This window comes from Cephus cinctus, unplaced genomic scaffold (genome assembly GCF_000341935.2).
Source record: "Cephus cinctus unplaced genomic scaffold, Ccin1 Ccin1_scaffold0880, whole genome shotgun sequence".
NCBI lineage: Eukaryota > Metazoa > Arthropoda > Insecta > Hymenoptera > Cephidae > Cephus > Cephus cinctus.
The window spans coordinates 871-28,002 of record NW_014333462.1 but is presented as its reverse complement, the minus strand read 5'-3'; the positions used below and the strand labels follow the sequence as shown (position 1 = coordinate 28,002).

Sequence of the window (27,132 nt, the reverse complement as noted above, 5' to 3'; positions counted from 1 at the left end):
GGGCCCCCCCCCCCGGGGGTCCTCCTCATCCTCCTCAACCAATTATTGTTTACTCGCAGAGCAACAGGGTGGAGTGGGAGGGCACTACGTAAATCAAAATTAAAATTCGTACGCTGCGGGTCCCTATTGGTTATCTACCTCCTGTATACATATATGTATCCATGTAGACCTGAATATTTGTATCTCTTACAATTAGACTCGCAATATATATATATATATATATATATATATACATACAGGGATATACGTATTGGCGCCATTAATGTTTTCGCACTCGTGAAACATTTCGCTAATTTATTATCGAGAAAGCGTCGTCCCTTCCCTCTTTTCATGTAATTTACACGTTGGTGTATGCGTATATACGTATTGATTTACACACCCTGTATACGTGATAGTCACGGTGCACCACCCAAAAGCAGAAAAGACAAGCAGCCATGTGGCGCCATTGAGTTTGATCGTCTTATCGTATTGTCATGAACCGAGAACGATGATTGCTGGAAACTTTTAATTGTCGCGCAGATTTCGCACGAGTAGGAAGATTACTCGTGCGAGGTCAAAGAAACTTGCCGTTTTGCAGTGTCGAATGTGAATTTTGGATTTTATATAGTTTTAGTTTTTTTCTTTTTTTTTTTCTTCCAAACACGTTACTCTATTTCGTAATTTTCGCGGTTACCCGTTGGCTTCGAAGGCAAAGACAAGCTCGGGGACGTGTATTTTCGTTTTGTTGGCAATTTTGGATTTTTTTTTTAATTCTCTTTCGGAAAGATCGACGACTATCCTGGATAAATATGCAGCGCGTTGACAGTCGTGACAGCTTATTGAAATTCTGGTGAGTTACGTACAGTTCACATGCGCGCACTTTTTTTTTTTTTTTTGGGTAATTTTTCCTTTTTCCACCCAGAAGCACCCGGCGCGTCATTATTATCACTTGCGTTTATCATTACGACGTTTCTCGTGGTAACGACGCGTTATTTTTGTTGTTATTATTTATATTTTTATCTTATGTACTTATCTCACGTGCAATTCGTGCTCGTGTATATATATATATATATATTTTAAACCTGATAAAATTTCCTTCCATAGACCTTAAACTCGACGTTCGGACGTCGTTCAATATTTGATTCCATCATAAACGTGCCAGGGAGTCTTGATCGTTGAATTTCCTGAGCTAGGATATATTTCGTCGTGAAAACGAAAAATAAATTTACGAGACCTTAGGCTCGCGTGTTGCGTCTAATTTAATTGCGCTGAAGTTAACAGGGGAAGATGAGAGAATTGCGTTTGAGAGAGAGAGAGAGAGAGAGAGGGGGAAGAATTATAAAAGGAAATAACGATGGACCCAAGAAGTACAAAAGGGGATTTGTCATTCTGTCTTCTATGGTTAATCCCCCCTAAGGCAGACCAAAGCCTAAAGTACCAGAAGACTCCAGGACCCATTGTTCAAAGATAAAATCCTAAGGACTGAATAAGATGATAATCAGGCACGATTTCCCACTTTAATTTCGAATCTTCCCTGACGCCGTCCCCCCTCCCCACCCCACCTCATCACCACCTCGTTACCTAACACCAATACATAAAAGCCGCCTACGTAATCTTACCGGTCCTTTTATTTTTATCAGCTCAGCCTCTTCGGTCCGTATTACCATCCGCCGTCTTATAGTTTTCACAGATACGTATTATTTTCTTATCCTCTCGATTCGACGAACTATCAGACTTAAATGGTGGTTTTAAGGAGTTTGGGGAGAAAATAAATATGTAAGAAATGCTTTCGCTTGGTACCAGCTTTTATTTATTTGTTGTACGGTACATCTGTTTACTGTGTATATATGTATATACTGGGAATGATAGGGTTTTAGGTATCGATGTATTTTCTGATGCGAATTACTTTTAACGAGACGTACCCCCTTTTATTGTGCGCGCAGAACTTGAGAATGTGAACTGCAGTGAGCTTAATGGCGGGTAGCTCGACGCTAATTAAGTTGCCGGTTGGCTTAAAGCCTCGGGAGCTTAACGCGGATGGAAAGTCAGGCTTTAAATTTTTATATACTCCGGGAGCGAATTTAAACGTGTAAATTAACGAATCTACCCGTGTGCAATCTGTTTGCTTTGAAATAGCAGTAGCATTGAAAGGTCGAGGAATTCTTACGTAACTGTACCTACTGGCACAGCCTTGCTCTCGTGCAGTGGTACAGTATCGTTGGTACAGTCGGCAGCAGTCGACGAATTCCTTAAGGGTCAACGGTCAGGCTGAACGTTTAGTCTGACTGCTTCCTAGAGACACGGATATTTCGTTGTACGTTTGGACTATTTATATCTTGTTGATATCGGCAATATCGACGGTGGACCTTTTGCGGGTGCGCCCTGGGTAATTATAGTGCTTGCTGGACACCGAAGTATACGAGATACTGTTTATCGACAGATGTCCAATTAGTGGTCTCAAGGGAAGAGGCAGTTCGTTATGGTAATTCATAGCATTGGGTCGGAGCATCGCGTCTCTTAGTGTTTATTTTGTATTTACGTGGAAAATCGGCGTAAAAATTGACGCCATGCTGGTTTTCGTTTGCCGGATGAAAATTCATTTTGAACGGGTCTGTACGGAGCTCATTGGCTGTTTCGTGCTGTTTGGGAAATAAAGATTTTTTTTTAGTCGTTACAATTGCACGTGTTTATTCGATAGTCGGTTAACGGGCGTCGCGACGCTCGACCTACTCGCTCGCTCGCTCGCTAAATTGTCGTTCACTCGCCTAACAAACTTCGTACGACTTTACACCTTTTCCTACTACCCGTTTATGCTCTCGCAGGCTGTGCCAGGAAGTAGGCTTTGAACTCTAATAATAAGGATACCGTTGCGCACTAGCATATCAGGAACGGGAGAACGTGGGAGGTCGTAAGGCAGTACCGTTAGACTCGAGTCCTCTTGTCGTTGCGGTTGTGTATTACGGAAACGTAGTATTTGACGATAAATTTATGTACCTGTCTTTCGCGTGGACTCTTTTGAAAGTATAGTCTATGCGTTGGCTCAGTGGTTGCCTTTTTTTTTTTTTTTTGTTTTTCATTTCACCCAGAATATCTCATATACATTTTTACTTAAGCCTGAACATCGTAACGAAGAGACTTGTCCGTAATCGTACTTAAAGCTGGTTGGTTACCATTGGTAAATCTCACCAACTGAAACATCTGTCACTTCTGAGAGAAGGTCCGGAGGAATATTGGAGTTTGGTCGGAAGGGTCTGTGGTGGGTTGCTTATTTACATATGTACATATTTACATGCTTATTAATGTATTAATTAAATATATTAATTAGCAATGACACTGTGCATGGGCTCCTAATTCAGATAGCTATAGTAAGTTTTCTTCCCGTGGGTCTATTATTTCCTGATGATTCTCCGTCGGATTTCGTCAAGGTGTTTGGCATCGCTCTCTGACCCACCAGTATTCTTTGGTTAATCTCTGTTTGCCATTGGCATCGACTCTAGGGAGTGCCGTAGAGAAAATAAAGTTTTCGTAGTCGTCGTATTTCAGGTTGATTCTTTAGTGGGTACAGTGTCTTTTTTTCGTGGTATACGATAGGGAGATTTTACTTATTTTGAAGTACTCCCTGTTTGTCACAGGATATGCACGTTTTTGGGCTGTACTGGCCCTGTCGGGCATTTGCTTCTGCTTTCTGCTTCGTCTTGGCACACTAGATTGTCCATTATCGGATTGTCGATGTTTCCGAAGCTTTAATAGTAGTTTCTGCAGAGTTTCAAATAGAAACAGTCTATTCTAGTGATATTGGCTTCCCTGTAGATTTTTCCGTTGCCGATTCTCTCCTGGTTTCAGCGGTTCTATACAGTCTGACACATGACAGCATGGATCTAGTCTGCTAAATTTTTCCATGACTGTAGGCCCCATATGCCACAGCACAGGAGCCGCATATGTTATCAGTGATCTCGCCAGCAGCTGATAGCAAATTAATTTGGCGTCTCGAGGTTTCTATTGTAAAAAATCTTGGCATTAATTTTTATCGAATTTCTTGATCTCTGTGAAGTTGGCCCCTCATTATGAAAATTAATCAAAGAAAGTTAGAGTTCTGCTCCCCCCCCCGGAAGACTTCTAGAGTTCCTGATAGCTTTTAGAAATAGTTCTGTCGATTAAATGCAAAAAATTGCGATATTTGAAAATGGGGGGCCAACTTCACGGCACCCCCCCATTTTTGAAAAAATGTAATTTTTTTCGCAGTTCTGAATAGATTAACAATAGTTCTACAGTTATCTGCACTTTTCATCAATAGTTCCGGTCGTTATCCGCTTCAAAATAAAGTTTGAAAAAATACGTCAGAAAATCTTCTAGAAAATCGTATTTTTTTTTTAGTGTTCCGAATAGTTCTCACAGAGTTCTACAGTTCCCTATAGGTTTTGGGTACAATACATATCCAGATTTCGTCAAAAAATCATGTTGAAAAGAGTATTTCAAAAAATCAATCGTATAAAATCCGATACCCCCAGAATACTGGATGGATCAATCAAGTCCAGGTATTCGTTTTGTAGAACTCTTTGAGAACTCCCGGAACTCTTGATTATTTTTTTTTTCAAATTAACCCCACTTGCGATGGAAAATCTTCAAAGTGCCAGAACTCTTTCAATTTTAATTTCTCAGCTTTTTGCCATAGGAATTATCGATAGAACTCTTTGAGAACTGCCCAGAACTCCCAACTAATTATCTTTTTCTTCAACTTTTCTCCTCGTATTGCTTGTCTCATTTCTGTTTATCGTTACTCAAGTTAGTCAAAAAAAAAAAAGAGTTCCAGGAGTTCTGGATAGTTCTCAAAGTCCGTGTTCGTGTCCCTGTCATCTGAGAGTTGCTCGTATTGGTTGCTTGTGGCGACCTCTGGATTGGTGCCGGTCTTTCGCATCTTCGCTGTTTTCGGCCCCGGCGAGATTGATCTTCAATAATTACCTTCTTTGTAAATCCTTATTAAGTCATTCTTATCATAGAGCTTATAGCATTCTTCTATAGCTGCCAATTCTTCAGGCTTGAAGTCAAAGTTGAGGCCAGAACTCGTACTTGGGCTTTGGCTGCCCCATCGCTGCTTGAGAAAGGACGGGAGGCCCAGTCTCTTGGTTAGCTACGTGATTTTTGGCCACTTTCACTTGGGAGAGTAGATGCCAGGACACACTTCCTTTTAATATTGTATCACTGTGACTTATTATTCACTGAGGGGGCAGTAGTGTATTTTTTACCCATGTATTGGTATCAATATATTATCACCAGAGTTGTAGTTTTTATCATCTTGGCTCAGTGGTCTAGGGGTATGATTCTCGCTTTGGGTGCGAGAGGTCCCGGGTTCAAATCCCGGCTGAGCCCTCTTTTTTTTTTTCAAGTTTATTTATTGCTCGAAACCTCGCGAAAGCCTTCTCTCCATTTTATCTTATTGTCACGAGAATTCCCAGGTGACTGTGTAAGTACTTTTCTTATATTCTCCTGCTTGGATCACGTGGAGCTTGGGATTTTTTTGACGGTTTTTTTTTTTACAGTTTTTGAAACTCAGCGGATACAAGTACTACGTGAATGTCTCTTCGCGATACTTGAATAGTACTCACGTGCAATTTTTTTTTTTTTTTTTTTTTTTTTTTTTTTTTTTTTTTTTTTTTTTTTTTTTTTTTCATTTGTACTAACGTTTTACTGTAGAAATCATTTGTTTGCCCCGAGAGTTTACACTAACTTATTTTTAAAGCGACGAGTTTCTGTCTGATGACGTATTTTAGAGTCGAGTCGATAATGAGAATTTTGAATCTATACAGGCCGTAGCCATTTAGCAATTTGAAAAATAGGCAATAATGGTCAAAATCAAATTTAGCATCTTTGGTGTATCACGTCAGTACAATCAATTGGATATATTTTACACGCTTCTTGCTAATCCCTCCTATATTCGTTTCAGGCCCAGCACAGTCTCTGCCGAAGAAGGAATGCTGGCCAATGGATTTGGAGGAAGGTTAAAATGTCCAGCCCCGATATCACGACTAAGGGTGGAAAAGATCGAGGGTGGTCTTATGGTCGCCGGTGTTGTCATTGCTGCCAACTGTCAAATCGCCCTGCCAGCTTTTGGTTTCCTCTTCATGCTGGTCGGTGCTGTTCTCACCGGTACGTATAAATTATATACGTACGTATATTCTCTGGAACAAAATTTTTTTTAACGTCATTTTTTTCCATGAAAATTTCTCGACCCAATTTTTGTACGTTTACCTGCGTTCGCAGTCAGTGCAGAGATATATTTTTTTAAGATTCCTGTTTTTTCCATTAGTTTTTATTTCCTTTTATTTTCACTGCAAAATCTCTACAGCTACGAGCTTATTCGAAGCGAAATCATATATCCGTCTAGCTCGTAGTGACGTAAATCTATTTCGCAGAATGTATCAACTCGACGTATCCATCAAGGTACTGTTTTCTAACGACTGTTTAGTCATGCCTGGTATACAAATTTTTGAAAAAAAAATATACCAAAATGAAATGCCTGAAGGATCGATATTTCGAAAGCGTAAAATAGGTGAGACGTCAGAAAAATAAAGTCCGACAAAAAATCATGAAATATATATATATATATATATATATATATGATACCACAAGACGAGCCTCTCCATCATCTCCGCACATAAACAGCCAGCGCCATAATTCAAAAATCATCGATCATCCAAGCCCCAACAAAATTGCTTAACTTATAAATTTCATTTTATCGAGTCTACGACAATCGGATTTCTTCAATTTTCCTACGAAAACTACGTCGTTCCTAAATTATTACCAATCCCGGATATCCTTTGAATCAAATTATATGTTTCGGTTCACTTTCCTCGTTCCGTCTGTCACGGATTTACGTAAATCGATAAGGTTGGCTTTTCAGATACATCGCCGCTGTCACAGTATACACATATATACCGGCAATCCCGAGAAGTACGTAGAGAATGTAGCGTTTCACCTTTTTTTCCTTCTTCTTATCCACGTTATCAGTTTTCTTCGTTTGATACAAATTTCACATAGAATCACAAATTCGTGTCACGAATCATTGCAGGAGTATAAATCTCATATAAAATATAGAATATTGTTTGAATTGATAATTGGTCAAACACAGGTATAGGTTGAACATAGTAAATTTTATAAAAATCAATTAAGACTTAATTAATCCTATTTTGAGAAATAAAACGAAGCCAAAAACAGTGATAATTTTTCTCTTCACGATACGTCCGATTTGTTTATTTCTCTCTGATACCGAAGCAGTGTCTCTCATATGTTACACCGATCATCAGCAAAATATCCCACAAGCATTTCACATCCTCTTCCGTCAACCACCAAGATCGTTACTCAACGTATTACAAAGCGCTGCTTCCTTTGTTCCATAATGAGAAACCGACGCCGTTCTACGTTCCAATTCCGGGGCAGAAGACACAAGACTTCCAGCCGATCGATTCTCGATTGGTTTCTGAGCTACAGTATATACATATATATATACACTATATTTTACAATGATGTATATATATAGATTCTAAAGTATATAATAATATATATATGTATACACGTACGGTTTGATTTGAGAACCTCTTCGTTCATTCTACGGGCACCGACCTCAGCAACAGCAGCCAACGCTGGCTGCTCCGGCTGATTTCCACGCAACAGCTGCTCTCCCTTGTTCTCGGTCTTCCTTACCTCACCCACGTTCATACACGGCGCTCATGATCGATCATGAACCTAATCTCGCTTAGTCGGGTCCATCCGGACTGCCAGTCGACCAGCCATCCGATTTCAGAAAAGCACTCAGTCTCGTGGTATCGATTTCGTATATAAAGTCCATTGTATCTTACGTAACATGAGAGATGACGAAAAATAATTAAGTATTAGTGACATTGACGTTTAAATGATATAACGGGATCGTCGATCTTGCGAAATTTGAACTTCGACCCAAACCCCTCGTATTCCTTTTCTCAGTAAGGTCAAAGTTCACTCGTATGGAATTCAACGCTTTTCATGGCGCTTGGCGTGTTTATCCCTTTCAATGAATAGGTCAAGTCCTTTTTTTTTGTTCCATCCTTTCAATCCTTTTTTTTTTTTTTTTTTTTTTTTTTTTTTATATACCGTATGGACCTTAATTTCGCACATTCGTTATTAATATGGTGTGATTATGCCTCGTACGAGTGTTCACTCCAGTTTTGTGTAATGGCCGAGAAAAGGGAAAATTAAAAAAAAAATTATTTATACCCTCAGAATTGATAATCTTGAAGTCTGTAATGTCGGAGTGCAATTTTTTTACTGGGATTCATGTACTTTTTTTTTTTTTTTAGTTGCGTTATCGATTCTATCGAACTCTGTAATGTCAAAGTTCACGCTGCTCGATATTCATTTTCTATTTGGCCGACGCATGAATGCAGGACTGTGAAACTTGAATTATTAACGTAGTGGTTCATCCTCCTCGTATAAGTGCTTTATTGCTGGTAGTAAATACGTAGGCGTCGCGACGCTTCCTCGAGCTGCTGATATTGCTGATATTACTTTGCCGAGCGACGGAAACTTTCTTGCGCGAGACGTTCGGGAATCTGAAAAGAGAAAAGTTCGACGTTGTCGCGCACGACGAGGTCTTGTCCTCGTCTCGACGTCTCGTTACCATGGTAACGCTGCAATGTTTTTTTCTTTTTTTTTTTATCATTTCGACGCTTTGTCACGTATACCTCTTTCTGTCATGGTGCTAAAACGGTCCGTAGAGAATTTTTTTGATATTTTTTTTTTAGAAATTTACTTAGTGGTTCATCATTGGTTTAATACTCATCTCCTGTTTTCGAGAAAAAATGAACGTTTCATAATTATCTTAATTATACGTTACTAATAATCGGTAGCTTCTGTATTTTTTTTTATCATAAATTTTTTTTTAATACCTTATCGATCCTTACTCCAATCGCAATATTATCGTAAGCCTCCTTGTACAATGTGATATCTCTTTCGGGCTAATGAAGTTATGCTGAATATTTGGAAAAATAATAATTTGAACTTTTTTCTCGGTGATACGAATTTTTTTATTTTTCGCTTTTTGATATTCAGAACGTTGATTTAATATTGAGGATTTTTAAGAGTCAATCTGTTGCTGCGTCTGTTTTTTCACACTCCACATCCAATCCAAATATCATAACGTTCTCACGGTATCGATAGCATTGAAAAAATATCCTGAATAAATTACTTCTTGTCGCATGTTTCAATTGACACAACTTTAATAACTCGTATACCTAATGTCGTTTCATATCTTACGAATACCTTGCACGAGTTCCCTGGGACGTAACTAACGAATTTTGATCGAATGAAATAAAAATAATTTCAAAGTTAAAAGTTCCGTTACGATCAATCGTCCTAATTATTTGTTGTTTAGGGTGTTAATATTGTTAATTATTTTAATAACAAGTAAAATAATCCTCTATGCTTACAGCGGCCTCTTATCGGGGTCCTGGCGAAGACGAGGACAAGGACTCTTATGCGGCGAGGATCGCTTTCACCGGAAACTCTCGGGTCCTCGGACCTATCTGCATCGCCGTGGGCGCCCTTATGCTCGCCTTGGGCGTATTTCTATGTATGCTCACGCGTCGCGCCAGGCGACGGGAACGTCGCGTGGGATATCATTGTCCGTTGCACGGTGACTTTTATCCCGTGAGTCCTGTCCAGGATGTCAAGATACTTGGTGAGTCTGAAAGACACGTAATTTCATCATATTCGACTTGCGTATGACGGTCGGTAAGGAAGGTCGAGACTCGGTCGGTAATACGAGGTTCGTATCTTCGGTAATGAAAATGTGCCAATGTAATTATATGATTCTTAGTGCATAACGTGCATGTGCACTAATTCGAGCGAACGAGCAAAAATCATAAGAGATACGTGACTTCGTAACATACCGGAAGTAGCGAATCCTCATTAACGTGATCGAGGGTCGACGTGTGTTATCTCGTGAGAAACATTAATAATTACCTTGGCATTCACTTCTGTAGAATGCACTTTATCGAGAGCTGCATTGCTTAAGACTATTTTTTTTACTTATAAATAAGAAATTTTTTTTTTTTTAAAAAAAAACGTTATTCTCTGAAAGGATTTTGGTGTTTGCTGTCGACCTGTATGACTCGCCGGAATTTCAAGTCTCGTTTTACGCGGTTCTCGGTGCGATTTTAGGGATTCTAGGTAAAATGCACTTTTCGCGAGTGCATAACATTCTACTCACGTTTCCTTCACTGCCTACCTTAGTGCACACATCCACCCTTATTACATATGACATAGACATTCGACTCGGAGTACGTGCTTCCACGACCCTCAAGTTCGAATTTCCTGGGTCTCTTGAAGCTTGAAATAACAAAGATAAATTTAATATCTTATCAGAGACAAATTTGTCCTTGAAAATTTTCGTCGATATACCACTCTCGTTCCATTTTGCGTTTCAAAATACTTTGCCATTTATCTCGCTCTACGTAAACGGCACGTGGAACCGAGTGCCTTTGTAATCAATTTTTAAATTCTAATAATACGGTTTCCGCCTTTCATAAATTCAAATAGGCTAAGTTGAGCTCTTCGCGAATCGATTTCATACCTAAAAGACGTATAATAAATCTAATATAAATTTCCAGCATACTCGCTCGAGAGTCTAGAATTACAAAATGGGTCATCGACCCCTTAACCCTTTGAACCTTAATCGCGTATCATATTCAAAATGTCCTTCGCTACTCCGCATCCCCGGTTCGCTACTTCTATCTAAATGCAAATATCCCCTGAGAGACGTATGACTCATGCACGGAATTCGAACGTCACATTCGACGATATTCTACCCACCCGATGCACGTGTGTGAATGCAATTAAAAAATTATAAAAAAAAAATTGACAACCGTCATAAAAATCAGTCCAAAAATCTCATCCCGATCAACACCCTTCGACTGTGCGATCAAAACTCATTAGTAAAAGCCCATTAACACACGGCCATCGCCTCGCGACGCATTCGTCAACACTGAAAATTCAATGGGTCAATCCCTGCCTCCTATAAGCGCCACCTAAACTTTCTAAACCCAATGCTTACCCCGTTGACCCAATTATCACCAAACTAAACGTGCACTCTGCCGCACTCGGAATTTACTTAAAACTTTCACAATCAATCCTCATAGCCCACTGGTTCGCCCTCGAAACCACCCCTAGACGTTCACAACCCACGAAAACTACCCGAATTCACGAAACGTCTACGAACGACCGTATGACGGTCGTTAAAGAAAAGAAAAAAAAATGCACCCTAACAAGCATCCCCTAAGACTTGCATCCAGACAATGGACCAACAGCTTCCGTATCTCCAATAAAGATTTTTAATCCATGGAATTGAGGGATGCAGCTTGACCCTAACGTGGGAGCAGATAGAAGCATGAAGTCAGCAGGGGGGTTGATTGGGGTTGCAAAGCGCTTATAGGTAACCAGGACTACCGGGATGCTGAGGTGGGCTTGGGTGGAGGGGTAAAGGAAGAGGGTAACTAGGGCGCGCACAGCGCTCGGGGTCCATGACATCTGTTGCCCTCCGACTGCGTACCCCCTCTCCTTCCTTCGTCCTTCCCCTCCAACCCCTATCACCCTCTTCGAAGAAGGCACCAAGAGCCACGCAATCCTTCCTTCGGATCTTCTTCGAACTTTACGTATGCCTTTCGCCCTCCCTCCCTCCTCCCTCCCTCCCTCGGCATTGCCTGCGTGCATCGCGCACGGATTTCAACCCGCAGCACCTACAATCCTATTACCACCGCGACTCCGTTGCACCAGCCGAGCTCATTGCAGTGACGTACTCGCGCTCTAATTGTATTTTTTTTTTTTTCTAATGACGCACTCCATCTCCACTCCACCAGTCCATGGTGCATCCATGACCCAGAAACAGTTAAAATACTCGTACATAGCGGATGTGTTGTTAGATGATTTTTTTGGGGGAATTTTTCGAAAATCGTAGGATTTCCACGAGGACGTGTTAAAAGGGGGGATCGATCGCTCGGGGCAAGTAATTATTTTATCGACGAACGTTAAATGCTGGTCAAAGGTCATCCTGTTGCGATGCGCTTGAAGCTCGCTGGAATTCTCCGTGACTTATTGGTCGAAGGTCAGACATGAGGGGTGATTAATATCGCACCTCGCTACGAAGGAGGAAAATTAATCTTCGCGACCGCCGTTCTTCAGGGGCTGACAAATTGGGTCAGTGTGGCGGTTTTTTTTTTTTTTTTTTTTTTTTTTTTTTTTTTTTTTTTTTTTTCAAAGTATGTAGGTGAAAGTCGGATTCGCGATTATTTTTCGTCGCGACGCGAAATTAGTATCGCTGCCTTTGGCGTACACGGTGCATCCGCGATACGCTTTAGATCGTACATATATATATATATATATATATATATATATTTATTTATTTAGGCGTTTACTATAAATAATTTGAAATTCGTTGACGTAACTCGGACGGTCGATGTCACACGTGAAATTCTATTTGTCTTCTCACAAGGATGGGGAAACGGATTAGGCAAAAATATGTATAGATTATTCCATCGATCAATGAGCGTGGATAGTTTTTCCTGTGACGTCATCATTTATTCTTTTTCTTTTTATTTCATTTCGTTAATGCTTTGCCCCTTAATTTCAAGAGAAAACAAATGTTTCTTCACACCACTATGCAACTACTCCGGGCAAACCACTCGCGATAATGAATTCTCCCTTAGTATCGGAAAAATGTCATCTCTCTATATGAATTCTGAGCCGAATATAACTGTCTCCGCGAATGTAACTATATCCGCGATCTCGATTATTGTCACGTTTCTTCAGGCTCCGAGAATGAAACTTTTTTTTTTGTATTTTGCAAAAATTTTTTATCCATCGGATACCTCTCATTACGTATCCATTACAGTTCTGAACATCGAGGTCAAAGAAACATTTTTGATATAAAAATCGTAGAAATTTTATCATATTACACAATTATTAACTGGCGTGTGTGTACATATATATATATATATATCTATATCATATATATATATATATATCTTGTCCTTGTATGAACAACAGAAATGAAAATATATAGATATAGAATGTCGATAAGAATAAAAGTAACATATATGCATATACTGGATCACAATGCCATATTATGTAAGGTATAATTGTTTCAGGTGTCTCTGCTAAGGATGATGGAGGATGGCCAAGGATTCCTTGTCTCAAGGGACGCGCAGGAAGCAAAGGCACCGGAAACGGTGGTGCGGGTACGCACGTGGGACCGCCACAGTGCCCTCATTCTGTTCTGAGCAGCACTCGAAGTTCTGTGAGCAGTTCGCCCCTCAGCCCGTGTCCTACGCCTATGCCCTTCCTCGTGACTTCGGGATCTGTCAGGTAAGAATTCTTCTTGGAACCTGAAACTTTTTCTGGTTCCCATTGGAGAATATATATATATATATATATATATATATATATATATATATATATATGTGTGTGTGTGTGTGTGCGTGCGATAAATCAAAAAGTTGTGAAGCATTTCGGAACCTAATGGCATATTTCAAGAATGTATCAAAATACGTATAACGGACGGGCAAGCATAATAAGCAGCCTTTTATATTCTTCTTTATTCAATGTTATCAGGCAAATGATCTTATCGTGTATGTGAAATGGAATGAAAAATGAATTTGCTTTTACAGTCATTATACATATATATGAGTTATTTATAGTAGCAAAGAAAAAAGATTGCTCATCTACATGCTTGTTTCGTAGGGAGAGATAGGAATAATTCTGATTTCTAAAAATACACTACCGGCTGGTTATTTATATTTCATGAGAGACTATATCCAGCAACGCAATTACTACAGGAACATTAGACCCGCGTAGATATCGCCTTGTTGTAAGCTAACCCTAACACCGTTAGCTAATATCACTATGCTGGGTGTAGTTCACTTCCAATGTAGAATAATCAGGGATGAATGAGGCATTTCCGAAAATCATTAATTCTCATTGGGGTAGGTAAGCCACTATCGGAGATAAGGTTGACTTTATAAATAGGTCTCCTTCGGCGTTGCGTAGCTTTATTGGAAAAGCTTGGAAAAGATTCAGGAAAAAAAAAAAAGGATTACGTAAACCGGAATTTATTATGATTTTGAAAAATTGAAAGTTCGACCTTCGACTTCGATGCGCTTTCAAAAATAATTATTCGAGTTCGGAGTTTCGGTATACGTATATATTTTTTTCTGCTGTCTAGATCATCACCAGTACTCATTTGTTTTTGTCTAGAACGAAGATAGGATGATTGAATTTTGATAAAAAAAAAAAAATTTTTTTTTTAATATCGTTACCTTACAAACATAATGTATCATGGTAGTATTGCGTCGGCATTTCAGATTTACGTTTTATTTTCCACGTATTTCTGCTTATCAATCAGCGGCTGATCTTGATAAAATTTTAATTAATCATGTCAGGGCACAAATGGAAATAACGTTCTCGCTCATGTCAATTTCAACGTCTGACCTTTTTTAACGTTTTATGACAATAACGATTCCGTCGTATCTCGCATTGTTCGTCTTTTCAATTCGATTGAAGACCTTTTTTTTCGTCCACCACCCTTCATCCCCCATTGTCCTCCAGTGCCGGTAAATTTCGTTGAAAAAAAAAAAAAGGAAAAAGTGTCAAACCCCCAAAAGGAAGAATAGGCTCGTTATACCGAAATTGAGCTGCCATCGTCGGTTAATGGGTGATATCGTTTAGGAGCCCATAATGCTTTCCTTACGGAAGCCCAAATTTCTAATGGTTGAATAATTTGTTACGCATGACGTAATGGTTATAGCCATTCCTCCTCTTTTTCTTTAATAATTTATATCCACGTTTCAGTTTTTGGATTATCGAGTAATAACGAACAGATGTCATTCTTATTGCACTTCTCAGCACCTTATGATCAGAGTCAATTAGTTCAATAGTGAAATTAAATATTTACATTTTCAAGCAATCAGTCTCAAGCAGAAACCGAAGCGTAGAAACGAAAATTACATAACTTCATCAGCTATCCTTCAATTAAATATGATTTGGGATATTTTTTTTGTATTTAACTCAAATTAGTACACGTATTCATATTAATAGTTGCTAGGTTAACCATTAATCAAAGGATCGTTCCAACAATAGCTTTATTGATCTTGCCTTTTATAACGCAGAATCCCCTTAGCAAAATTACGTCTTGGGGTAACTCTATTATTTTATATATATATATATATAAACTCTATTATCTCTATATATATATGTGTAGATCAATTACCTATTGAATATTGCCCTGTGCTCTACATAATAATTTTTGAAAATTAACACGTGCAATTTATACGAGACTGACTAGGCATAGGCTGAACGTAATCAACGTAATCACGTAACTTTGAATTTATTATACTATATTATTATATATATAGTTATATAGACTGATTGTATACCTGCTCAATATACAGAACTGTGCTGAATAAATAAATAGATGTAAATTTTCTCCCGAATCATTACGCACAAGGGTAATGAAAAGGAACTGATGATTTTCATCATACTCTATTGACGTATCCAGGCCTGGATACAAGCGAGGGTAATGTTACGTGCTATTACGGGCTCGGTATATTATTATTGTACGCGCAGGAACGCCATTATATAACGAACCGAACTTATCAATCAAGTTACCATTAAATATTCTAGTTTACTTTATTCTATTTTGGTTTCTCTTGCTTCATGTTCTGTAATGGCTAAAGGGCGGTGAGTAGTCGAAGTTTCATGAGGATAATTTGCGGAAGAAATCGATTTTATACTTTCTCCTTATATTCTTTACGCTTCTCTTTTCTTCATTCCGTTTTCCTCGTTCAGATCTTTTTCAAGTTTTGCCGCATTTTTTTTTTTTTTTTTTTTTTTTTTTTTCAATAATGAAAATTTATATGAAGACGAACACACGATGATTTACAACTGTATTTTAAATTGTATCCTATACCCACAAAGGGTAACTGTTAAGGGATAATGGTGATCGTAGCTAAATTTCTGCAATTAAGGGAAACAAGGCTCGAAACCCTACCTGTGCGTTACCCCTCTGAATTAACGTTAAACCCTAATGATCGTGTTTGACAATTAATATCGAACTACCCCTTCAATTTCGGCATTCGGTAACATCCCCTGAAATATTTTGATCCGATAATTCATCTTGCCATTGTTAACGAAGAGATTAATTGTATCCGTTTCTAGAAATCCAAAACGACCCAGAGAGGAAGGGGGGGGGAGGGGGTGGTATCTTCGTGACCTTTCAGAACTACCCTCTAATTTTCTTACTGTCGGGTAAACCAGCCGTTATCTATACTTCGAAGTCGAAAACGCATTTATTTATCTATTTTTTTATTTTTGTCAATTGTTTTTTCACTTTTTTCCAAATAAAAACCAAAACTATACCGTCATCTGCGAAATTCCGATAAGAGATACCATCATACCCCAAACGCAATTGATACTAGGACAATGGAGAGCCGGTTAACTTTCCTGAATCAGAATCCCAGGGATATCGAGGTTGTCGCTGCTATCCTTTTGCTCGATAAAATTGCCAGGAATATTGGCAACGATTTCTCCTGGTCCAATCGCAGCCGTATGAGTGCCTTGGAACTCTCGCAATTTCCTGAAAATATTTTCTCCCTTTGTTCGGACCTTCGGTCTCCTCGTCCCCGTTTTCAATTGCCCGAGTTTTCATCCGGTCTACGTATCCATACGATATCCAGGCTTTCCTATGTATTACGCAATGGTATAAATTCAGTTTGCAACGAAGGACTAAAAAAAGGATTTTTTTAATTGTCAACATTTCTAAATCTATATGATTTTCGGTTTCAGCAGCGGGATGGTGCCGACCGTCGGTGCCAATTTGTCACCGGATCAAACCTTCGGATCCATTAGGTCGCTGTCAGTGACACGTGAGGTCGCCAGCTTCCCTCTGTCACGAACGCCGACGCCACCACTGCAACATAGGTATAAAAAAATGCAGCTTGCATTTCTCTTTTGCACTTTTCAGGCGAGTCGAAAGCGTCGATTAAACCGACCAGTCTGTCTGAGCCAACTGGATTTAATCTAATTGAACCGCGTGCATTTAGTTGACCCGTGGCCAAAGCAACAAAGCATTGGCACTACGGTGAGTTAATGGACGGCGCATTAATGCAATTGCGCAATGTCGACAATCGCGGTTGATAGATTTTTCGTGTTTATCCGTAGCCAATTGGTAAAAGCTGTCACTATTGAAAACGATAAGCAAATTGTCCTGTCGCTTTTAAAATTAAATTTTTTTTTTAGAAATATTCATAATCCACATCTTGTACATTGAGCACAGACTATATCTTTGTCGCTATTTATTCCCAGCGAATCTTACGTTTCGACGAATCGTCGATGCAGGCTGGATGCAGTTTTCTAGCTGCACACGATATTATTCACGTATGCCTAGTATGCACTCGGGTACTGTAAAGTACCCGAAAATTTTTATCGCTTATAGAGACCTGATAGAGACTGTAGTTGGAAGTGATGGAATTTTGTAAAATTTCCAAAATCATCAGCATACCGCGTTTTATCGTGTGTTTACTTAATTTTTATTATCTAAGACTTAAGATAAACTTTGCCAACTGTTATTCGCTCGAAGATTGTGCTTTGCTGTTTCGATTATATAACCGTACTAATTAAACACTTATTCGCTGCCTTTAATGGCGTGTGTGTAGTTAGCACCAGGCTCGGATCAAACAATGTCGCTAATTAAGATTTTAACGCTCAAATTGAATTCCCCTATTGACTTAGCCAATGCCAATGTACTGCGAGCCCAGAGTCAAATTCCATTTGTGGCTTAACCACGACTAGACTTAACTCAATCATGCCCCACTATTGGATCCTACGCCATTTGCAAGGTATTAATTCTCATAGTGCGCAACTTCCTCGGGTTCGAGATCGGGATTTCCTGTAATTGTACGAAGCCCCGGGAGCTATTCGTAGGAATTTTGCAACGAGAGTTGATCAACCGACCAATATTTCAGTAGCTGCCTTACCTACCGTTGGAATATTCATTTTCCTCTGTATACGCATGTTATATTAATTCGCTGCGATTACTTGGTTATTCGTGATATTCGCGAAATGCGAATAAATTCGTTTCATTTGAAAATTTCTAAGGAGTTTTTGACACAAAGGAAATTTTACATAGAAAAAAAAATACATACGTTGATGTAACGACCGCCTTGAGATAATAGATGAACGGCTTTATTTGTGAAATGAAGTGAAATTAAAAAAGCAAAAAACAAAGTAATACCAACCGCTCTTGGGAAGCAAGAAAACGGAGCACCTTCGATTATTATTGGCATTATCTTTAAATAGGTCAATCGTCACTGATATCGTCACGTGAGAGTATTCCCAGTTGTACTTTTCCGCTAATTAGTATTTCATTTTACTTTGCCGATTGATCTGTTATCTGAAATAAAAAAAATGATGAAACAGTCCCTGAGGTGGGAAACTAGGAAGGGTTTGTAAGAGAAAGAGAGTAACAATTTATTTTTATTTCATTTCTATTCCATTGAATTATCGTATCTTGAGATCCGTACACATTAGATGCCATTAAGGTGTGGTAAGTCAGAGGCCAAACAGCAATGTCATTGGTAACTAAAAATTCCCTAGTAATAATTAAAAATTAGGTCTATGCTAGCTTTAATTATTTTTCAAAATTAAATATCGTGCCTAATTTGGAAAATTTCTCTTTGACTTTCAGGCCGGCTGTCTTGGCTGTCATGACAGAGGACAACGCAGTCTCTGGCAGTCCACTGAGAACGGAAGCGTCACCCAGACCGGAAGTGCGCGTGGTCGCCCCGTCTCATCGACCATCTTCCGCTGCCACAGGAACAAGCAATCCAAATGGAATACCAACTCGCAAGTCCGTCAGTATTCTCCTGCCTGATCACAAGGCCGGATGACCCCAACATGGCTTCGTACATCGTTGCGATGAGAATCCTTCATCCATTTCAAACGAATTTTAATAACCGATGAGACTTATTTCCTCTTACGAATTCCATAATGCGATTAATATTCCCAATAAGATGAAAAACGACTCGTGAGAATTGCATTCGCTCCGTCGATATCCGATTATCCATATATTATGGAGGATTATTCTTTAGTCAGAGATGGACAATTAAGTAGGCACTTGACAAGCGTCGCGACGTCTAAGCCTCGTTTTCTATTGATTGATTTTTTAAAATAGAAATCGAAGGAACTTCATGCGTCGTGCTCACACAGAATTTATAGATATATGCTGATATTATATACAGCATGCTAGAAGTATGCTAAATTTGTATTACGAGATATTGATCGGTATATTTATTTTATTGAATTTAAATATTTTATCTATCTGGATTTATCTGTGTTTCTGGAAATTTTTATTTCGGAAAAGAATTCTTATGCGCGCTTCAGTGGTTCGATGTAAAGTAATCCCGATTCCACGCTGAGGTCGATCTTTGTATAATATATTGATAACGATTAGAGAGGACGAGCATATATATGGTGTATCCTTCGACTTCAATGAAAAAAATATTGAAGCGGTAACCGCAAGAATTTTTTTTGGAGCATCGTACCAGATTGACTCCAACAGCTATTTTATTTAAAATCTAAAAAAATTAGTATTCCATTTATTTGATCGATTTCGGGAATGTGCAATATTATATCTATGACTTACTGAGAATTCAATGAGATTAGATGGGACGTTAGGAAGGGCTAATAGCGCCGTTCAACAGAATCGGTACCTCAAGACAATCCACTAATTATTACGACTGTTTGAAAATTTTGTAATCCACTTGCAAAAGTGACTTTGATCGGACTATAATTTAACGAGCGACTGATAACAAGTGAAAGATGATAAAACGTATGGGATGACGCGCGACAGAGAATACTCAGATGTGGATATGAAAATAATGTATTATCGAAGAAAACATTTTTTTCGAATTCGCGCATTTTTAACAGAGATATTCAAACGAGTCGAGTCTCATCGCCTCCGTATCCCGAATGCTTAACATTCCATCGCGTGAAACTATCGATTGCGACAATCAGGTGAAAGAAGAATCGCACGGCCGAAATTACAAAAATACTGCGTTTCGAAAATACCTGAGTTAGAAGAAGAAGAAGAAATAACCTAAAGTGTCGCTCACCATTATGCTATTATAATTCGACGTGATCATTTGAAACGTAAAACGAAGGTTAAAGAGCCCACTGATATCCTTGTACCTTTAAATTTATTTAATCAGACAGTATCGAACAGTAACCTATTAAAAAGAAAAATCCTCATTAAATTCCATGTAAAGTAAAAGTTTCTGTACAACGGAGAAATTAAAAATAAAAACAAATGAGATTAAATAAGGATAAAGGTGACAATGGTGAAATAAATTGGCTTCGATAAAAGCTCAATGGTGAATTCCGATGGTGCTCCCTAAGTATGGTGCTTTGATTGTAATTGACGAGAGATAGTTAATTCGTTGATGTAACTAGATTAACGTTGCCAACGGTGTACGGCCGCAGGTGACTGTCGGCACTAAAAAAAAGAGCACGTACTTTTAAGATTAATTTAATTATAAGCTAACCCCGTAATTCGTATTATGCTCATTGTACTCTGCCTACTCGGTTGCTCACACGATAAGCCACTAATAACGATCTGTCGATTTTCCTCAAGTGAATGAACAGTCGTTTAGTGAATTGCGAGTGCGAGACAAGATACCAAAAGTAAACTTGTCGTCCATCTTGTTATCTGTTACGGAGCGAATGGGCAGCTTGAATTTTACACGTATCACGGCATAAGAAGTCTAGTCTTGTAAATACGTAGGTAGCTGAGAAACTGAACGATACAACGTATGCATAGAAAGGAGTGTGATATGCACGTTATAGATGCGATTGGGATTTGAGTAACGTTCCTTATCGGCAGGGAATCAAAGAATTCTCTAGGAATAAAATACCACGGTAGAATCATGGTGAAGCGATGCAAAACGATCATGCTGGATCATTTAATCCAAAGAAACCTTGAATATTTGCCATCGTAGTAAAATTGATTACTTTTTTTTTTAATACAGAGTTCAAAAATTTTGTCTATCGAATGACTGTTAAATCTGTGTTATCATCCATGAATAATGCCTACTATCAAACTCAGGCCTGTTTTAGATACTAGATATTGGCATCGATACAAATATATACTTTTATTCTGATTGTACGATGGGTCAATATCCATAGTATAGACTATCGATGAAAACTATTCTACATTAAAGTGCAACATGATCGCGTTGCTATCGTATCTGAAAATTGCTGGGGATTGTTTACGTGCGTAGCTTATCCGAAACTGGTTGGAAAATATTTCCAGCTTATTGGACAATATATTATGTAAAATTGTAATCGTCTAGTAAACATACTAATATTCGTATGAATAGCTCACTCGAGAGGTAACACCTTTATTAATGAGGATTTATGAAAAGAATTGATTATCTAGAACGAATGTATCTCGCAAAGATACTTTATATACTAATGGAAGGTACCGTTGCGTGCTCTAGCCTATATTATGTCCAAACTCCTTAAATAATAGCGAATTATTAGGCATTTCAATTATTCGTATGGTATAATCGAATTAATTGTTATGAGACAGTGAAGCTTTAATTTCGTACGATTATATTCGGTTTTACTTAGAAGCAATGTAAGAGAAGAGAGGAAGAGAAACTAAATTATATCTCAAGTTACACTTTTGGTTGTACCTTAAAATTGATCCTTGATCAAGTAATTGATTGATGATTCGTCACTGATAACGCAACGAAATCGAACTTGCAAGAACGACGGATGAACCCTCGTTCAAATGTGTGCCAAAAAGCAAAATGAGAGAAAAATAATAATAATTAATCGCATTAAGCTCAGCGCTCACGAAAAGCGAAATCGGTTCGTCGTTTTCAAAAAAAAAAATTATACAAGTCCTCGCGCACTCGTTTTCGTTACAAAAAAAAAGAATAATTAAACGTCACACTCATTCGATACACTCAATGCCAAAAATTATAAAACTGCATTCAAAAACAATAATTCAAAGAAAATGAACGGTTTAAAAAAGATACAATTATGATAAACGAATCTTGCGAACGTTAGACGAATAAAAATCACGATTGTCAGTAGTCAATCAGACCAATGGAGCTCACGGGATATATATTCAAACATTGTAACAAATGGACAGAGCCTCATTATCTTGAGATTTTAAATGAAGAACCCTCCTCCTCGCCTGACCCCTAGATATAATTACGAGCCGTGAGAATTAAAAAAAAAAAGTAACGCTACCACGTAAAACAAAAAAGAAAAACACCACGAGCTAACTACTCCGACCCGGCCAAGTATTTGTATTGCAATTTTAATGGAAAAGAAAAATGATACCTTCGTATGTAGACACGTTTGTGATAGTACGTTTAGGCTAAGTAAGGAATTACGTTAAAACAGTACAACTTAAAGATATATGAATAAATAAATAAATATATACAGACACACTCCCACTAACACTAGTGTCACACTGTAAAGGTGCACTTGCGAAACGACAAATACAACACTCAACACTTTAAACACTATACACGCGTATACAATAACATTATAAAGGCATCTACATTCATGTAATCGAAATAGGTGGGTGCAGTTTTCTTTTAGATGCTTTTCTCAAGTCAGGAGTTGGTATCGTGTGTACCCCCTCCCCTCCCCTGACCCCCACCTATCTCCGAGCCCTCCCCGTATTGTATATTCAAATCATTTTTATCGTTGTTGATTAAAGAGGCTGATTAAGTTTAGATCGTTCTAATATACTCGATATTTGATATAATGCAGTTATTGGTAATACATTATTACTTTAATATGCATAATTCATATAGGAAATCTATTATTTGTAATGTAATTTATTATAGGATGTGTACCGCTTTTTCCTTCGACGATATATATTATATATATATATTATAATTACATCTCACAATTAGACTATAAACGATAAGGTAACGCGCGAGAGTATCCGCGAGGCGTCATTGAGTTATGAATTCGACTGCGATATCTCGATGAAATTGTTAAGATAACCGATAGTCGAATAATAATCGAAATCGATAAGTCGCTTAGTGATTAACTGTTGAGAATGGTCAGGGAGAAATGCAAAATGGGCATTTTGATTTTCTTTTTTTACGTCATTTGTATTTCATATGTAAATGTTATATGGGGTCGTTGTGACTGTAAAAAAAAGTATACGTGGTGTTTCCTTCGATACCGGTGATAGCCCGGTTATATTTCTGGTATAATATATTTATTATTCGTTTTCTTTGAAGTTTGGAAAATTGTAAAGGGGCCTTTGCAATTTTATTATTATCGTATATACTGTCTTTGATGAATATTGCAGAATGATTCTTGAACAATTTCTACCATTTAAACGGTGTTAGATGGTTAGCTGATACTGCAGTTATTATCATTACTAGTAACGGATAACGAATAAGATGATATACTCATTCTATATCGTGGTATACTTCTATGATAACCGTATTACAGAAAAGATATAAAGATAAAGACGTGAAAGAGAGAGACTCTTCGAAATGTGCATCTATCTTGAGCACAGTTTAGCCTGGCTGTTAGATAATACCAGTGTCGAATAATTAATTAAGCGACTCAATCGAAATGAGATATGACCTTCGACGAATGTAACTCTTTAATCTTGTGTCCTTCCGCCTTTAATATACGAATCTCACGCACCTTCTTTCCCATTCCAAAATGAATCATCTACGAAGGACTTTTCAAAGGATTTTATACCTACAGGACATAAACGCCTAGACATCTGACTCTTGTGAGCTTCTCTCTTTTAGAATCTCCATTGTAGAATTTTTCTTTTTTCGTTTACTTATCTCTTATTCGAGTTTCTTCGGGATTTAATATTTGAAAAATGAGTTATGGGCGTTGTGTTTATTGTATCTTATATTTATTTGTATATTGTCGTATGAAATAAACCCCACAGTCTTAAGATTTAACAATGGATTTTTTATTGTTACCTATCTGTCGCTATAAAAGTAATGTTAAGGTAGAAGCGAATTTGCTTTCTGGTTGGCTTTGTACATTGACTTCTTTTTTTAACAGTTAATGATTTTACTTCGCTTTTACAGACAGTTTTTAGGAGATTTTCATTCCACTTTTTCGGACGTGTTTAGTGTTACTAGTTTGCACCGCTAGGAGGAAGTGTAACAACGTACACGGTACGTGATTGGTTGAAAAAGTTGGTTGGGAGGAGAAAAATCAGCTGTGTGCTGTTTAGCGAGTTAGTATTTGGTGGTAGGCTATGAAAATGTAAATTGTCACTGGTACTGTCAAAGTTTGGATTTATTTGCCTAGTGAAAGGTAGGCTGTGTTTGTTTTGTACAAGTACCAAAATGACAGACGCTCATAGCTTGAGGCAAGCTATCCAGGAATATGAGGCACAGGTATGTATTTTATCGACATAATTATTTTGCCACAGACCTTTTACCTTGTATTTATTAACAGCAGAGTGATTAAGTTTTATGCATTATTTTTTTAGTTATCCCAAGTACAAGTGGCACTTTCTGCCACTGGAAAAGGACCTGATAAAGATAATCTACTTAGCTTGCAATCTGACATACAAGAACTCATTAGTTTGACTAAGGATAGCTTGCAGAGTGTCCTCGAAGGCAAAAACAATGATCAATCTAAAAAATTTACAGACGAAAATGATGATCCACTAGCAAAAGAATATGCTTTATTCAAGGTATTTGATTTGCTATTAAGTTTCACAAAAATGTATGAAAGAAAATTAATTTACTTAAAATCATGTCAAACTGTTTTAGGCTGAATTGGGCGAGGATTCAAATGACTCAAATAATATTGATCAAAATAATACATCGGCTGCAAACGGTATCGAAGTCAGTAAACAACTATTTGGTAACTCATAGCAAAGATACAATTATACGGTGCAAGTTGATATTGTAGGATGAGTTGAAGGCGCTCGAGGGTACTAAATGTCGTGCTCCCCATGGTAGCAGTTGGGGTGGCACAGGTTATCACAATGCTATGGTTGGCTCTATTTATAAGAGCAATCAGGAAGAAATCAGAAGCATGAATGATATCAAGGTAAGTAATTACTAGCTCTTATTTTTAATCTAAAAATTATAGCTTTATTGTAAAATTTATATGTATAGGTCAGAGTTCTCTTCATGAATCCTACACACAAGGAGATGCTTCCATGTCCTTACTTTCTTGATGGAGCATGTAAATTTTCAGATGAGCAATGCCATTATTCACACGGAGAAGTGGTGCCATTTTCAAGCTTGCAGGAATACAGGTATGTAATCTCATTCCTTATTATTCTTTATTTATCAAGGTGTCAAAATGACTTGTACTTTTTCTAGAGAGCCAGATTTCTCAAGTATTAAAATGGGCAGCAGAGTATTGGCAATGCATACGAATAAATTGTGGCACAGATCCGTAGTGCTTAAACTCCCTGAAAAGAATGAAGAGAAATTTCGTGTAAAGTTTGAGGCTAGTGGAAATATTCTGGAAGTTAGTTTACAAGACCTGCTTCCACTTGGTAAGAGGGGTAACATTTTCTTGTTATTCTATGACAGTGCATCGCACCCCATACAGGAGCTTTCATTTGACTTTGAAACAGGCGACGCGGATCTAGACATGTCGGATTCTTCGGACGACAGCGAACTGGAAACTGAAGTTGTAGAAAAGAACCAAGAGCATTTGGTTCATAAGTCCCTCTTAACTTTGAACGGCAGTGAAGCTTTAGGAAACTGGGAGAGACATACTCGCGGTATAGGAAGTAAACTTATGGCGCAGATGGGTTACATTTCCGGTACTGGATTGGGCAAACGAGCAGATGGTAGAATCGAACCAGTGGAAGCAACTGTATTACCAGCTGGCAAATCATTAGGTAATCAACTCATTATTATTTCATGTACTAAATATAACTGCTAATAATGTCTACTTCTCAATTTCACTTGGGCAATGAAAAAAATATAAACAGATCATTGCATGGAATTGCGAGAGAATGCTGGTGGTGACAAAGATCTTTTTTCCGTCGAACGCAAAATGCGTAAGCAAAAACGTAAATTGGAGCAACAACGAGAGAAACAATATCAAAAAGAAGTACAACGTGAGAAAAGCAACGTTTTTAATTTTATCAACACGACATTAGGTGACAAGCGTAAGTTGAATAGATAAGCAGATCATGAGGAAATTAAAATATTTTATTAACTTCTATTTCACTTTATCAATTGTACGTTACAGCGAAAAATGAGAGCGAAGCTGGAGGCTCAAAATATAGAAAAAATTTGAAATCAGAATCCAATCAGAGACTGAACGTAGCGAGTCTTAAAATAGGACAAAATATAACTAGGCTTGAGAGAGAATCTGCAAAGCTGAAGGAATCAATGGGACGCCACGCAAAGGGTAGCATACATTACAACAACATTGTAATGCAGTATAACGACAAACAAAAGGAACTCGTAGATCTACGAACTGATGAAAAACATATTGCGGCTGAACAAAATCAACGTAAGAATAAAGCTAAACTATCTATATTTTGATAAGAATGCATTTCATTGATATTAATAGCAATAACTTCATCAGAAAATGTCAATATGTATATATAAAGTAGACATGAAAATAAATAATATATGAACACATTTTCGTAATCATTAACAAAATAGCATGATTGGCTCAAATGACTCCTTATCGTCTCATGCCATTTCTTTCCTAAATACCAGAGGTGAGTAGGGCGATGCACAACGCTATTGTTTTAAGTGATACCAAAATTATGGCACTAAATTGTAGCGGCGAGTCTGGAAGTAGGATTATGTGATCATGGCCTCCATCAACAATGCGAATCCCGTCGTAGCCGAGCTAAACGTGAGCACGAACGCGTAGCTTGACGGGCAGAGGTTCTTCGCTACTCACTCCTGGTTCCCAAAGCAACCCTTACAACGAGACAGGAAATAGCTAAAAATTGAATTGAAAATGTAGAATATCGAAAATAAATTACGTTCAAATTAATATATTAATAAATTAGGTATTTGCAACATTAAAATAATTAAATTAATCAATAAAGTAAAATATTCACACTTAGAA

The 27,132-nt window shown here is 37.9% G+C and overlaps 2 protein-coding genes, 2 long non-coding RNA genes and 1 other non-coding gene across 9 annotated transcripts in view; 3 read left to right on the top strand and 2 right to left on the bottom strand.

Moving 5' to 3' along the window:
* LOC107271065 overlaps nucleotides 1-24,017 on the top strand; it is a 44,040-nt gene extending 20,023 nt beyond the window's left edge. For 3 of the 5 annotated variants that reach the window (XM_015746649.2, XM_015746651.2, XM_015746648.2), the window contains exons 2-6: nucleotides 5,921-6,123; nucleotides 9,440-9,688; nucleotides 13,152-13,368; nucleotides 16,843-16,977; nucleotides 18,743-24,017. In XM_015746649.2, the coding sequence (XP_015602135.1) occupies nucleotides 5,921-6,123; nucleotides 9,440-9,688; nucleotides 13,152-13,368; nucleotides 16,843-16,977; nucleotides 18,743-18,944 (1,006 nt within the window). In that variant the 3' untranslated portion in view covers nucleotides 18,945-24,017. Of the gene's footprint in view, nucleotides 1-635; nucleotides 830-5,920; nucleotides 6,124-9,439; nucleotides 9,689-13,151; nucleotides 13,369-16,842; nucleotides 16,978-18,742 lie in introns of those variants that run through there. The other 2 variants (XM_015746650.1, XM_025088311.1) reach the window with 2 other exon arrangements.
* LOC107271066 lies at nucleotides 3,264-5,606 on the bottom strand. Its single transcript, XR_001538506.2, has 2 exons — nucleotides 4,939-5,606; nucleotides 3,264-3,975 (listed from the first exon to the last, which is right to left on the bottom strand). It is a non-coding gene; the product is annotated as an uncharacterized LOC107271066 (long non-coding RNA).
* Nucleotides 5,275-5,346, top strand: Trnap-ugg. The gene has a single exon. It is a non-coding gene; the product is annotated as a tRNA-Pro (tRNA).
* Nucleotides 5,610-7,860, bottom strand: LOC112494854. The gene is made up of 2 exons (XR_003060747.1): nucleotides 7,554-7,860; nucleotides 5,610-6,155 (listed from the first exon to the last, which is right to left on the bottom strand). It is a non-coding gene; the product is annotated as an uncharacterized LOC112494854 (long non-coding RNA).
* Nucleotides 24,018-24,268: 251 nt separating the features above from the next.
* On the top strand, nucleotides 24,269-26,704 carry LOC107271051 (zinc finger CCCH-type with G patch domain-containing protein). Its single transcript, XM_015746622.2, has 9 exons — nucleotides 24,269-24,464; nucleotides 24,560-24,766; nucleotides 24,846-24,920; nucleotides 24,988-25,128; nucleotides 25,197-25,339; nucleotides 25,407-25,585; nucleotides 25,667-25,936; nucleotides 26,030-26,209; nucleotides 26,293-26,704. Exons 1-9 carry the CDS (start codon nucleotides 24,414-24,416, stop codon nucleotides 26,589-26,591), a joined length of 1,545 nt encoding a protein of 514 aa, XP_015602108.1. The 5' UTR covers nucleotides 24,269-24,413; the 3' UTR covers nucleotides 26,592-26,704.
* Nucleotides 26,705-27,132: the final 428 nt, after the last annotated feature.